The 16,071-nt window shown below is 38.7% G+C and overlaps 1 protein-coding gene across 1 annotated transcript in view; it reads left to right on the top strand.

Moving 5' to 3' along the window:
* The window catches only part of plpp4 (phospholipid phosphatase 4), a 165,758-nt gene that overhangs the window by 98,590 nt on the left and 51,097 nt on the right, over positions 1-16,071 (top strand). The window contains exons 4-5 of the mRNA XM_036573659.1: positions 8,965-9,028; positions 12,177-12,301. Of these exons, the coding sequence (XP_036429552.1) occupies positions 8,965-9,028; positions 12,177-12,301 (189 nt within the window). The remainder of the gene's footprint in view (positions 1-8,964; positions 9,029-12,176; positions 12,302-16,071) is intronic.

Genomic DNA, 16,071 nt, shown 5'->3' with positions numbered 1-16,071 from the left:
TCAGAGATTAAAGTCTTACACAGTATTAAATTATACAATTACAGAGCAGAGAGAACATCGAAACAGATTCCATTAGAGCAAAAGGCAGGACGGCATACAGAAAGAGAGCCCTTTTTAATTGTTTTATTATTTTATTCATTTTTTTCCCGTGTTGCTCAGTCATGATAGATTGGTGGCATTTTGATGAAGGTTGCTTTCTCCTGAATGCATCACAGATTGTGCAGCTACTACTCAGAGAATTCAGTATGCTAATTGCTGGAGGCTAAAATGGGCTCAGGTGGTGGGCTGGGATTTGCATTAAGGTAAGATTATGATGTGATATTGGAGGGCAGACAGATGCCGACTGGTATCTCTGTTCATGAGCCGTTTAAATAAGGTCAAAAAATTACGGCCCAAACTGGACGTCTGAATCCTGCTGTCAGCATTCGCTGGAGAAGTTTGATCAGCAATGAAAGTGTCTGTGAGACGATATGAACTCAAATTTTATATCATGACATTTTTAACCATCTACAATAATGATATTATACCAAGATATACAAAAAAGCATTATTTTTGTTATTATCCTATTAATAATAGCTGTGCTCCCAGATTGAACATAATTGGCAAATTGGTAGCAAAATGGCAAATTTCCCTTGCAGCGTCAATAAAAATATAAGAAACCTTATAAGAATTAGAGTTTTTTGTTGTCCGTTCTCAACAAGTAGAGAGGAACATCAGTTTTTGTCCTCAGCTTTTATTAAAAAAATGTCTTCTCTTCTCAAATGATTGATTTAATTATGTCAAAATAATGACATTTCCTCAGAATGCTGACTCAACATTTCACTTGAACTGCAATCTCAACATTTTCACTTTTTTGAGTTTTTGAGATTGAGTTATTAAGACAGAATTTCGACATACTATGTCAAAAATGATGCGTTATTAAATTTCAAGAAAGTAAGTTATTATTTCAGGATAATAAGTCATTATTTCGAAAGAGTACATTCAATTTCAAATCAAATCAAATCAAATTTATTTGTATAGCGCTTTTTACAACTGATGTTGTCACAAAGCAGCTTCACAGAAATCCGTTTAGGACAAAGTTTCAACATGAAATGTAAATCCTCCAGGTGAGCGAGCCAGGGGCGACAGTGGCAAGGAAAAACTCCCTCAGAGCTGAGGAAGAAACCTTGGGAGGAACCAAGGCTCACATGGGGGGACCCATCCTCCTCTGGTCAAACTACCTACAAAATTATTATTCTACTAATATTAATAGTAGTAGTAGTAATAGTTACGAGGTAGTAATAGTTAGGAGACTTCAGTGTAGAGTGGGCAGCCAGTCCAAGGCAGGTGGCGGTGACTGGGTTGTGGGTAACTGGTCTGAAGCGGGTATCCGGAGAGCTCTACAAACAATCATCCAGCAGTGTCCGGCCGGACAGATGGGCAGTCGTTTTCTCGGAAGAAAGGTAGGGAAATGGAGTTAGTTTAGTTCTGTATGGGTGTATGTATAGTAGTATGTAAATCATTTCCAGAGTGTGGCTAACGACTCCGGCAGATCTGACTATAACAGCTTAACTAAAAGGAGCGAACCAAAAGGGCACACAGACACGGGAGCACCCTGAGACAATCTGGCATCCCTCCGCTCCACCGTCCACAAACCTGAGTGTTCGCGTGCGAGCGGCGGGACGACAGCACCAGCGTCTCAGTTTACTGATGTCAGTATAGTTTAGATTTTAAGAAAATAATTAGTTATTTCAGTATAGTAGTATAAAATTTCAAGATAAGTAAGAATTTCAAGACTAAGTAATTTCATTACACACTTAAAAATGATGGTTCTTCAAGGGTTCTTTAGTAAAGAAGATGGTACTATATAGGACCATGAACACTCGAAGAACCTTAGCATGGTAAAAGCGTTCTTCAGATTGATGGAGAATGTGCTGTAGATGGTTCTATAAAGTTTTGAAAAGGTTTCTATACAGCACCAACAAGGGTTATTTTATTATTACAAGCTTGACATTGTTACAACACTACAAAAGGTTCTTTGAGTGTTCCTCGTTCTATACTTTACTTTTAATGTAAGTCAATGGAACCAGAATTTTTTCCAAGTCATTTTGGGCTGTTTCTTTTAGTCCATTCATCATGAAATTTACACACAATGTAAAGGGAAGCAGGCGTTTTCAGATTATGTCAAAAACTGAAAAACAAACAAAAAGTGGAGATACAAGGTTTTCTTCAGAAAGCAGTGATATATTACAGTATCCATGATATGTTAAAATGGACTTCGACATACTGTATTGATTTCTCTTATAGCTCCCATTCCTAGTAACACTAATAATAGATTAATTACTGTTATTGTAATAGAGATACACAATGCTAGCAGAATGCCAGAGCACTGATTCTGTGATTTGGATGGTCAAAGTGAAGTATGTAGCTACAGTAGACTGTAGTCTGTTTGGTGAACTGGAGGTGATTTACTCCTTTCATTTTGAGAAGAGAGGAGCCTCCTATATCACAGTAACATGAAGATAAACCTGTTATTTACTCAAAGCTTAGTCTTGTTTCCAGTTCCACAATGAGCCCTGAGCATGACGACCAGCTCACAGCGGTAAATCTTGCCCTGTCGTATATCTAGTTATTTTATTCATTAGAAGAAAATGAGCGAAGCAGATCCCTCTAAATTGGACGGCTGACTCCAGTTTGGTTATGTAACCATTCCTTATGATGCAACTGCCTGGAAAACAAGTCTAGAACTGTCAACTCCTGCAATTTTTGTCTCCATCTCATTTTGAAAAACCCATTTAAAAAAACAGTTTCTGAACAAATGTTGCCACACGGCTGAGGCCTGCTTTTAAAACAGACCACAAAAACATGAATCACGACATCCTTACAGACGTTTCCTAAATGAAGAGAATGTTGGTGCGTGAAATTAAGCGCCTGTAGTGCCTGTGAAGCTTAGCGCAAACCTGTGGAGCAATTTGAACCTCATATAAAAAAACCCTTACTGGAGTCGAGGCTGAGGAAAGTGAAAACATGTCAGTTCATTTTCTGAGTTTTTTGCTCCGGATCGGGGGGGCAAACTGAACAAGAGTGAGTTTCCCCAAAGTAGAAGAGTGACAGGGAGAGCCTGACGCAGGGGAAATGTAACACAGCATTTTTATGTAGTTAAACAGATTCAAGTAGAATCTGCTTCTGGGGTCGGATTCATGAAAGTGTCTTAAGAAAGAAAGAGGCAGTCCCATTTCACCCCTCGCCCCTACCACATAGCCCTACCCCTTCATTTTGCGCGTTCATGTGTAGGGGTAGGGTGTCCCGATTCTTGTTGAGATAGAGAGGTAGGGTGAAGTGTTGGGGCTACATGACCCTCCAAACGGAGGCTTTTCAGAGACTCCAAATAGAGAGATATGAGAAAAAAAGAAAAACTGGCAAGATGGAGAACAAGAGACCAAAGAAACACACAAATGTGAGAATTTTCTCTAAAAAATTACAATAATCACTGTATTATCTTAGTTTAGTGTTGTTTCAGTGTATTTTGGTCGTTTTCTTCATAACAAGCATAAAAAATCACTAATAGCATGCTAATGTCTCTGTAGCTAGCTAGCTAAATTTTCCGTTCCACCTTAAATAGTCCAGCAGTTCTGACACCTGAAGCGCCAGAATGTAACTGCTGCACCATTTAAGGTGGAACGGGAAAATTCGAACAAGAAGCTGGTGAATATCTGACTTCAGCTTCATATCACTGAAGAATTAGGGGTGGGTGATAATAAATAATTGCCCCCCTCTTTGAAGGCATATGATGCCCTAAATGTAACTAAAGCCCAGCAGTGAGGAGCTGAACTTTACCCTCCTCTGCTGTCACTGCAGACTGGCAGGGTCGCCTACAGAGCAGCGCTGGTAGCTGTTAATGAAGTGATGCTCTTTTTATTTGAGGGTCCCATTTCAGAGGGAAGATTTCAACCACTACCCTGTAACTCAGTTCCAAGGGGTTAGGGTGACCCTCGAAAACAAGGGGTAGGGGTAGAAATAAGAAATGGGATCGGGCCTTAGTCTTCTTCTATGTGTGTTTTTTCTGAACTTCATTCTTAATAAAACAGTAATGAAAAATCACCATTCTTCAAATAACTTCTTAGGAATTCTGAGATTTCTCTGAACAGTTTTCTTAAGAATAAAGTTTTCTTAACCTTTTCTAAACAGTCTCACACTCGTCTCAGGCTGTGGGAGTTGGCAAGGTGAGCATCTAAATTTATCAAACTTGGCACCGCCTCTGCAGCTCCTCATCCTCGTCTCCTGCTTTCCACCGTCACTCTTCAAGTATCGTATCTTCCAATGAGGATTTTTTTTTCCTGTTGGCTGTTTCTTCCACCATCACCTCTCGTTCTTGTTTGCTAATTTTTTAAAATTGGTTTTGATGTTTTTCTTCCATTTTGCTCCTCTGAGTGGATTAACCTAAATAATTTGCTAAAATAACAATTAAAACAAATTCAGAATGTATCTTGTGTTGTAAAATGCAACACAGCCTACCTATGAAAACAATGACAATGTTTTAAAGAAAATCTTAAGGCAATAATTAAGATTATCTTAAGAGAATATTTGAGAACTTTTTACTTTTTTTTCAAGAATTGCATTTGAGAACATTCTTATGAAGTTCTTAGTGTTTGTCTTAAGAACCTTTGCTAGTTTTTTCTTAATAAAGCTTTCGTGAATCCAGGTGACCTGGACCTTCTTGTGTTATTGTGGTAAAATCATCTGTGAATTCTGACAGCAATCGGACAGATGTTTCTCCAAATTCAACTGTTTTTACACAATAAAAAACATTTTTCATTGTAATTGTTTTTAATTACTGAGTTGTGTGTTTTATGTGACAGAATTCACTCCTATATTAATCTAATCTCCTCTAGGTGTGTGTAATATAGCAGCGTTTAGAAGCAGATAAACAGCTCAGAGTGAGAGTTAGCCAGGCTAAAGATCAGCATCCTCACCGTGGGGTAGGTTTAATATGCTGTATAAATAAGTATTCCAAGGTAAACAGTGACAGCAGTCATATAAATAAAAAACAATTTATTTATTGGAACTTTTTATTTGTCAAAAATATACAATGATGCCATGCAAATAAAATGCCTCAGTTTTATTATGTTATTTTCTGTTCTGCTTTGTTCATAAATGAATTTGTCAGTGTTTGACAGAGCCTCTTTTCACTAATCATATTTATTTGGCACAGAAGTATTTTATGTTTTAGATTGGAAAGCTTTTCTCATTCAAACGACATAGAATTGTACTGAATGAATGTTGTTTTGCAGTGATTTACCAGACATTTGTAGTGAATGTTAAAACTCACCTCCCAATCTGTTACAATGAACACCGCAAATAGGTGAGTTGTAAATTTGCTGACTCATCACGTTTAGCTGAATTTTTCATAAATGATAATAGATGATAGTTTTTAGTAGAAATTGTTTGTAGACAAATTATGGCTGGCCTGAACAGCATTTTACAGACTTTGAATACCTATTGGTGAATCTGTATGAGTACTCCAATACTTGTTCTCAATACCACCTTAAAAACAATAATATTTACATTTCAAATATTTCAGTCTTTAATTTGTAACAAACACATTTATATATTCCTTTTTATGATGGATGCCCCAAAGAGGCTGAGAGTCAGATGTGCTGTAATGTTATGTCAGATGAGGAGACAGATGTGCTGTAACTATTTCTGATGAAACAGATGTGCTGTAATATGTCAGATGAGGATACAGATATGCTGTAACTGTCTGATAAGGAGACAGATGTGCTACAACGTTATGTCAGAGAAGGGGACAGATGTGTGGCAAAATTATGTCAGATAAGGAGACAGCTGTGCTGTAAAGTTATATCAGATGAGGAGACAGATGTGCTGTAATCTTTTGTCAGAAAAGGAGACAGATGTGCTACAATATTATTTCAGATAAGGAGACAGATGTGCTACAACGTTATGTCAGAGAAGGAGGCAGATGTGCTGTAACTATGTCTGATGAAACAGATGTGCTGTAATATGTCAGATGAGGAGACAGATGTGCTGTAACTGTCAGATAAGGAGACAGATGTGCTGTATTGTCTCAGATACAGAGACAAATATGCTGCAATGTTATGTCTGATAAGGAGACAGATGTGCTGTAATGTTATGTGAGTCAGATAATAAGACAGATGTGCTGCAACTATGTCAGATAAAGAGACAGATGTGCTGGAAGGTTGTCAGATAAGGAGACAGATGTGCTGGAATGTTGTCAGATAAGAACACAGATGTGCTGTAACATGATGTCAGATAAGGAGACAGATGTGTTGCAACATTATGTCAGATAAGGAGACAGATGTGCTGTAACGTTACATCAGATGAGGAGACAGATGTGCTGTAATCTTATGTCAGACAATGAGACAGATGAGTCCCCATGGATTTCTGCTGACCCAAGTAGCAGCGATAATACAGATGTGCAAGATGTGATCTTTTAAAATCTTTGTGACGTGTTTAGCAGAATTACTGAATAATGCCAAGTGTATATTCCACTGATGACTCCAAGTTCAATTCCAATTAGTATTCAGCTAAATCAATTAGCTATTCTACTATCTGTTTGTCTCCATCCCCCTATCAGTGGTGCCCGGGGAGCAGTTGGGGGTTAGATGTCTTGCTCAAGGGCACCTCAGTCACGTACTGTCGGCTCAGGGGATCGAACGGGCGCCCTTCTGGTCACAGGGCTGGTTCCCTAACCTCCAGCCCACGACTGCCTCAAAAGAACCTCCATGCCAAAACCTGGGATCGAACCAGTGACCTTTAGATCTTCAGTCCAACGCTCTCCCAACTGAGCTAATTCTTATTTGCAATAGCAATAAATGAGCCAAGTCTAGAGCTCTTTTGGGTCTAAAGGGTTAATAAAAGACAAAGTTTCAGAATACTATGTAAGAAATTATCCAGGCTATCCCTCATAAAAATATTAACCTTGCAAAAATATTTGTAAAATGACCAGAAACCAAAATGTGTTAGACTGCGATCCCCTCTAACATTGCTAGCATCACAAGATGATAAGATGCAAAGGTGATTATTTCACTGTCTGTAACATTTCCGTTAGTGATGAAGATGCAGATGCAGTATATCTGTACGTCCTGGTCTCTCTGGGCGACACTATTAAAGTTAACTGTTTAATAAGCAATCACCATTATAGCTAATGGCAGAGGAGGGAAACAGCTGTCTCTCAGCAGTACCTTTACAGTATCTGATTAGCCAACCGCTAGGAGAATTATTAGCTTTCTGTCCTCAGACATCACCACTGACATAAATCAGACGTCCCTCAGCTCATTAACGGTCATGCTTATCAGCCATCAAGGTTTCTCTTCTCTTCCTCACCATTACTAATGGGGTGATAGATTATGGTGCTGCGAGACTTTGAGAGACAGCTAGCAGACTCATTCAGGTGTAGTCAGGTGAGGCGCGAGATATTTAACAGAAAATTACACCAAATCTTTAACAGCTAAATGTTATATCTGATATTTCAGTATTTAGCGTGTCCACACTTTACGTTTATTACAGCTTCCAGTCTTTTCAGGAGGCTCACTTTCAGTTAATCACAGCCTGAGTATCTAAACCTGCATTAATCACAGTCTGTGTATCTAAACCTGGAATAATCACAGTCTGTGTATCTAAACCTGCATTAATCACAGTCTGTGTATCTAAACCTGCATTAATCACAGCCTGAGTATCTAAACCTGTAATAAACACAGTCTAAGTATCTAAACCTGCATTAATCACAGTCTGTGTATCTAAACCTGCATTAATCACAGTCTGTGTATCTAAACCTGCATTAATCACAGCCTGAGTATCTAAACCTGGAATAAACACAGTCTAAGTATCTAAACTTGGATTACAGACAGTCTAAGTATCTAAACTTGGATTAATCAAAGTCTAGGTATCTAAAACTGGATTAATCACAGCTTGAATATCTAAACTTGACTAATCACAACCCGAGTATCTAAACCTGATTAATCACAGCCTGAGTATCTAAACCTGGATTAATCACAATTTGGGTATCTAAACCAGGATTAATCACAGTCTGTGTATGTAAACCTGGATTAATCACAGTTTGGGTATCTAAACCTGGATTACCGACAGTCTAAGTATCTAAACGTGGATTAATCACAGTTTGGGTATCTAAACCTGGATCAATTATAGTCTGGGTATCTAAACCAGGATTAATCACAGTCTGTGTATGTAAACCTGGATTAATCACAGTTTGGGTATCTAAACCTGGATTACCGACAGTCTAAGTATCTAAACCTGGATTGATCACAGTCTGAGTATCTAAACTTGGATTAATCAAAGTCTAGGTATCTAAAACTGGATTAATCGCAGCTTGAATATATAACATATAATACAATTGGAATCACTGTTTCTTTTAAAGTAATTTTATTTTTACAGGTACATGTAAAATTGATTCTATTATGATGGTGCCATCCTACAACTTCCTAGGTACAACTAATTATTCTGAATCTGTGAAAAAAAATGTTTGCCCTGTCCAGAATAATGAACAGAGCTGTAGATGATTCTAGAGTGACTGATAAAGCTGTAGAACATTGAGAATGAAGTTCTAACAAAATTAACATCCAGAACATTTCATATTTGAAAACTAACAAGACATCACTGTAAATGTATAATTACAGAATATATTTTATTTTAAGAGGTTCTGTCTGTTCCCAAAAAATTAAATATTAAATAAATGTCTTAAAATACCTTCTGGTGTTGTTATTATTTAAAAGACAAGCGATCCAAACTTGAACAGTAGTGTAGATTAAAATTTAAAACGTTCTCTTGGTAAAAATGCTCTGATTCCAGATGTTCTGTTGTGACACATTCTTAACAGTTTGTTTAAGCATTTGTGTGTATATTGATGGTGAATCCTGAGGCTGTTAAATGGAGGTCCTTTATACTGAATGTTGTCATTTAACATCCTGTCTGTCTTCTGCTCCGCAGCTGTGTCTCTCGCACTGGCACTGAACGGCGTCTTCACAAACACCATCAAGTTGATAGTTGGCAGGTAATATATCGTGTCTGTCTGCCTTTCTGTTTGTATCAGCAATCAGTCACATTTTAAAGTGGGATCCTCACAGATGCTGTTTTTTCTGTATTTGAGTTACTTTACAGTATTTTTGGATCTACATGGTAAATATGAAGAAAGCTGTTAGGCGTTCTAATGATACCAAGACAGTCACTGTGTCAGGGATCGGCCTCCTGTCCTACTAGTACAACATTACAGAAAAAACACATGAATTTCAAACGTGAATAACGTGTTTTTAAGGACACATCACGTTATTTTTCACACGTGGAAAATGTGATCACGTGAAAAATGATTGATTTTGTGAAAAAAAGTGATCGCATGAAAAACATGATCACATGAAACAGTGTATTATTAAATGCAATTAAAACATGAGATCACATGAAAACATGATCACGTGAGAAAAAACGTGTGATCTCGTTATCAAATATGAAAAAAGATTATCACGTAAAAAAAGAATGTTAGAAAATGTAAAAAAAACATGCCATTAGCATAAAAAAGTATATGATCACGTGAAAAGTTATCAGATTTAAAAAAAGGTGATCACATGAATGTCTTGTCAGATATGAAAAAGCATGCACAAATTAGGAAAAACGTGTGATCGTATGTGGAAAACCTGTTCTCACGTGAAAAATGTGCAATCGTGTGAAAAATATATGATTATGTGAAAAAAAAAAAAATCACATGAAAAACATGATCATGTGAAACAGCGTATTATTGTTAATGTGATTAAAATGTGACCACATATGAAAACATGATCACGTGAGACAAAGCATGTGATCTCACGTTATCAAATATGAAAAAACATTTTTAAATGTGACAAACTTTACAAAATGTGAAAAAAACGTGCAATCAGATGTGAAAAAGCACATGATCATGTGAAAAAAGTTTGAAAAAACAGGTGATCGCATGTGAATAATGTCGTCAGATATGAAAAAGCGTCATCAGATTCAGAAAAATGAGCAATCGTGAAAAATATGATTATGTGAAAAAAACGTGATCACGTGAAAGCATGATCACGTGAGAAAAAGCATGTGATCTTGCGTTATCAAATATATAAAAAAATGTTATTAAAAGAGAAAAACCATGCTATCAGATGTAAAAAAAGTTATCATATGTGAAAAAAAACATGATCACGTGTCTAATGTCTTGTCAGATATGAAAAAGCATAATCAGATTCAGATATATGTGTGATCACACGTGAAAAACATGCAATCGTGTGAAAGAACACATGCTCGCATGTGGAAAACATATGATTACATGCCATTTCAATGCATAACGTGTCACATGACGACACATTACTCACATAATATTACACTTTACATGTGAAATATATGAGATTTTTCTGTAATCCAGACATCAGCAGCAGCAGCAGTGGTCAACAAACAAACAGAACAGCATTAGCACAGGCAAATCCATAATCTGAAAACACAAACATAGACAAAGGTCAAAGCTATAAACACACAGGAGCCAGAAGAATAGAGCTTAGAAACCCAGCATACAGCAAATTACAGACAAGACTACAGTTGAAATAATGAGTATTTGTCCCAGTCCCTGTGATTAGTGAGCTACAGGTGTGAGTAATGATCAGCAGGAAGTGCCGGGCAGAGCTAGAGCAGGTGTGGGTCAATACACAGTAGGAGAGCCAAAGTGTTTCCCCTCTGAGAGACTCCATCACGGTGTTAGTTCAAACCTTTTAGCTTTAAAATCTATGAAATCTGTTTGTTTTCGTATATTAACTTGAAGGGCCCATAGCCTATACACCGGTCAGCCATACCATTAAAACCACCTCCCTTGTTTCTACACTCATCGTCCATTTTATCAGCTCCACTTACTATATAGGTGCACTTTGTAGTTCTACAGTTACAGACTGTAGTCCATCTGTTTCTCTGATACTTTGTTAGCCCCCTTTTACTCTGTTCTTCAGTGGTCAGGACCCCCATGGACCCTCACAGAGCAGGTACTGTTTGGGTGGTGGATCATTCTCAGCACTGCAGTAACACTGAGGTGGTGGTGGTGTGTTAGTGTGTGTTGCGCTGGTACGAGTGGATCAGACACAGCAGTGCTGCTGGAGTTTTTAAACACTGTGTCCACTCACTGTCCACTCTATTAGACAGTCCACCTTGTAGATGTAAAGTCAGAGACGATAGCTCATCTGCTGCTGCACAGTTTCATCCTCTAGTCCTTCATCAGTGGTCACAGGACGCTGCCCACAGGACGCTGTTGGCTGGATATTGTGTCTGATCCACTCACACCAGCACAACACACACTAACACACCACCACCACATCAGTGTTACTGCAGTGCTGAGAATGATCCACCACCCAAATAGTACCTGCTCTGTGGGGGTCCATGGGGGTCCTGACCACTGAAGGACAGGGTGACAAAGTATGCAGAGAAACAGATGGACTACAGTCTGTAACTGTAGAACTACAAAGTGAAACTATATGGTCAGTGGAGCTGATGAGATGGAAAGTGACTGTAGAAACAAGAGAGGCAAGTAGATACATGGCTGATCACCCCCCCTCCCCCGAAATAAACATTTGAAAAATACAGTTAACAGCTTGAAAAACACTGACCACTGATGAAGGACTAGAGGATGACCAACACAAACTGTGCAGCAGCAGATGAGCTCTGACTTTACATCTACAAGGTGGGCTGACAGGGTAGGAGTGTCTAATAGAGTAGACAGTGAGTGGACACAGTGTTTAAAACTCCAGCAGCACTGCTGTGTCTGATCCACTCGTACCAGCACAACACACACTTACACACCACCACCACGTCAGTGTTACTGCAGTGCAGAGAATGATGATGGGGGTCCTGAGCACTGAAGAACAGGGTAAAAGGGGGCTAACAAAGTATCAGAGAAACAGATGGACTACAGTCTGTAACTGTAGAACTACAAAGTGCACCTATATAGTAAGTGGAGCTGATAAAATGGACAATGAGCGTAGAAACAAGGAGGTGGTCATAATGTTAGTCTGTCGTCTGTGGTTATCAGTCGTACATCATAGGTATAAGGAGAGTTCAGCCTGAAAAACTCCTTCAGCGCTTCGTTAACGTTCACCAGAACGGTGCGCACTTCTATAAACTCAGTGAACTCAAGCTTTGTCGTCTGTTGCTGTTTGCAGGCCAAGACCGGACTACTTCCATCGCTGCTTCCCTGATGGCCAGATGAATGCCAAAATGCTGTGCACAGGAGAGCCGGACATGGTATCCGAGGGCCGCAAGAGTTTTCCCAGCAGCCACTCCTCCTGTAAGTGTCCACTCACCACTGACTGAAGCATCACACAGCAGCTCCTGTTGAAGGATGAGGAGACTGGACTGCTCTACTGACACATGAATGTATTTATTCCTAAAGGAAACTCTTTTCAGAGGCCTCAGGAGGTCAGACAAACTTTCTCAGCCTTTCGGCTCTCAGTGTCCAACAGTTTTTGATATGATTGTTTACAGACGATGACTGAGTATCTGAGTTAGTCTGAGTCTCAAAACATTTTTCTTCAGGTTACAGACTGAATCTATAGGTCTCCCCAGGGGTTAAATTGGGCTGGTGGTTTATGTGAATGACAAATGTAGCTGAGCTTCATTTCTTCTCCAGTTTGATAGAAGTATAAGTTTCCAATACAGTCCTTGTGAAATCTGTTTATCAGGGATGGATGACCGTGAATTATGGCAGATGCAGATTCTGATTCTCTTAATTCAGTCTGAAGCTCACACTAGGTGGGCTGAATGAACACATGAAACACACTCAGACATTTCCAGACCTTTCTATCAGCCAAACTTCTAGTATAAACACCTGTACTTGCTCTTTAATGGGTCAGACCAGTATTATAAAGATGTAATGTAAAATCAGTTGCTTATTTAAATAACATGAACCAAATTCTTAAAACTCGTAAAACGGGCTGTTTGCTGATTGTGTGTTTTGATCGAAAATCTGCTGATTCCATTTGTGTATCCCAAACCCCTTAAATGTCCAGGGCCCACCGGCAGGCCCAAAGTTTTATTACACACTTTATAACCTAAGAATAGCTCAACCAGTTTGCATTCAAGTCCCAGTAGTTACTGAATAATAAGCCTTAGTATGTAATAAGCCTGGATTTTCTAACAGAAAAAAAAAAACTTCAAACAATTTTTTGATGAACACCCCTTAAAATTCTTCTCCATATTATTTCAAAGCCTTTAGGAAACAGGTCATAACTGAGGAACCTAATCGTCTGTTCATACAGTTTGCCTCTTTCATGTTTTTAGAAAAATGACTTAAGAAAAAAATCTTGTTCCATTAACTTCCATTCCATTTTTTCTGTCTTCCGTAAAGTTACCATTTTGAAGTTATGAGCTTTTGTCACGACAGCTGCGATATTTCAGCAGATGTTTTATTGCATATTTTTAGCTGCTGATGCCCAGTTTGAGTGTGATTTAGTAAATATTGTAGTTTGTAGTTCATGGACGCTGCATCAGAAGGCCTCTTAGAGCGAGTCTACATTAGTAAACGTCGTCATCTTACAGCGTGTAATGTTCACCTCTAATACTTTGGTAGAACGTGATAAAATAATGATGGTTGAGGAATGGTTTGTGTTAGTATTTGTCCGTAAGTGAGGGGTCGTTAGGGGTCATATCAATGTTATATATGTGACATTTTAAATATTAATATAGCAGCAAACAACTATTTTCAATGTAAAGACATAGTGGAGTGATGGAGTGATGAGCCGAGAATGAAATCACTCCCCCCTGTGTGGGTAATCCGACCTTCCCTGTGTTTTGTGGAACAGGAAACTACAAGCTGAGGCACCAAATTTAGTCTGAAATACTGCATTTTTTAAGGTGGAATGGGAAAATTTGGACAAGAAGCTGAGGTGCCCAAATGTAGTCTTAACTGCTGCACCTTTTAAGGTGGAACAGGAAAATTCGGACAAGAAACTGAGGCGCCTGAATGTAGTCTTAACTGCTGCAACTTTTAAGGTGGAGTGGGAAAATTCGGACAAGAAGCTGAGGCACCAAATGCACTCTTAACTGCTGCACCTTTTAAGGTGGAACGGGAAAATTCAAACAAGAAGTTGAGGTGCTTGAAGTCTTCACTGCTGCAAATTTTAAGGTGGAATGGGAAAATTCAAACAAGAAGTTGAGGTGCCCAAATGTAGTCTTAACTGCTGCACCTTTTAAGGTGGAACAGGAAAATTCGAACAAGAAGCTGAGGCACCGAATGTAGTCTTAACTGCTGCAAATTTTAAGGTGGAACGGGACAATTCGGACAAGAAGCTGAGGCGCTTGAAGTCTTAACTGCTGCAAATTTTAAGGTGGAATGGGAAAATTCAGACAAGAAGCTGAGGCGCCCGAATGTAGTCTTAACTGCTGCACCTTTTAAGGTGGAACAGGAAAATTCGGACTAGAAACTGAGGCACTAAATGGAGGGGTGTATTTGTTTTGCTGTTGAGCTCAAATATCAACAATCGTTCTCCAGAAGTGTTTAGTGCACCTCCAAGGCTGTTGTGCATCATTTTAAGATGAGCAACAGCTGTCCTGGAAAAGAAAATCCCTAAAAGAGTGTGGATTCTGGAAATGCTGCTTGTACATTCAGCTTATTTTACAGCTGTTTGTACTATTGATTTTCTATAACTGAAAAGAACATGTATTAATCCTGTCTCAGATGGCGGTTTTGGCAAACAGTCATGTGGCAAATGTTTGACAAACTGCTGTTTCCCATGAATTTAATTAAACAAGGCGATTAAAAAGAAACTGCTTAGACGAATTAGTCTGGCCGGGTAACAGTTTAATTTGTTGCCAGGGATTTAGGAGAAATAACAAACGTCTGTAAATATGCAAAACAAGTCATTTTCAAAATGAACAAGCCTCGCTCAGTCTCAGTGCAATTGAGCAATATTAAATCTGCTGTTTTAATCCGTTTGGGCGGATAGTTGGGCAGAACAGGTTGATGGAGAGCAGCGTCAGATTGAATTTAGAGATCAAACATTTGAACAAGGCGTTCCTGTGGGGGTCTCGACAGCAAGCCTGTGGTCTTGTTTGTTCTTGAAGAGGGCTCAATAATGTCTGATGATTTTATATAACCCGACCTTTTTGAAACGGGTGTGTTAGGCATCGTACTGAAGAGAGCTCAGGCAACAGTCACACTTTTACAGCATGTGATGTTCTATACAAGGCACCTCAGTGATAAAACAGTTTTAAGGCACCTAATTACATTATTTAAAACCATTTTTCTTGGCAATTAAGTGTTTTGCTTGTTACATCATCATATCTCATCAGAATAGATGCAAATAAACATAAATAGACTTCATTAACAAGAATTTCTGTTTTTGAAAATAGTAGTTGGCATCTTGTGAGCTAGTCTGAAGAACAAGCTTTGGTTCTAGATTTCTCCTGGGTGCTCAAACTACAAATAGCTACAAATAGCTCTCCAAGGGTTCTTTAATAAAGAGAGTGGTTCTGCATAGAACCATTTCATGCTTAAATGGTTCTTTGCATGTTAAAATGCCAAATGTAGTCTTGACTTCTGCACCTTTTATGGTGGAACAAGAAAATTCGAACAAGAAGCTGAGGCACCTGAATGTAGTCTTAATTGCCACACTTTTTAAGGTGGAACGGGAAAATTCAAACAAGAAGCTGAGGTGCCAAATGTAGTCTCAACTGCTGCGTCTTTTAAGGTGGAACGGGAAAATTTGAACAACAAGCTAAGGCACCAAATGAAGTCTCAACTACTGCATCTTTTAAGGTGGAACAGGAAAACTCGAACAACAAGCTGAGGCGCCAAATGAAGTCTCAACTGCTGCATCTTTTAAGGTGGAACGGGAAAATTCAAACAACAAGCTGAGGCGCCAAATGTAGTCTCAGCTGCTGCATCTTTTAAGGTGGAACGGGAAAATTGTTGTGAGCTAGTCTGAAGAACAAGCTTTGGTTCCAGATTTCTCCTTGGTGCTCAAACCAGGTACTGGATATACCTACCAATAACTACAAATGGCTCTTTAAGGGTTCTATAGTAAAGACAGTGGTTCTGCACAGAACCATTTCATGCTT

Source organism: Colossoma macropomum, unplaced genomic scaffold, assembly GCF_904425465.1.
Source record: "Colossoma macropomum unplaced genomic scaffold, Colossoma_macropomum, whole genome shotgun sequence".
Lineage (NCBI taxonomy): Eukaryota > Metazoa > Chordata > Actinopteri > Characiformes > Serrasalmidae > Colossoma > Colossoma macropomum.
Note: the sequence above shows the minus strand (reverse complement) of the source record. Positions and strands in the feature narration are given on the sequence as shown.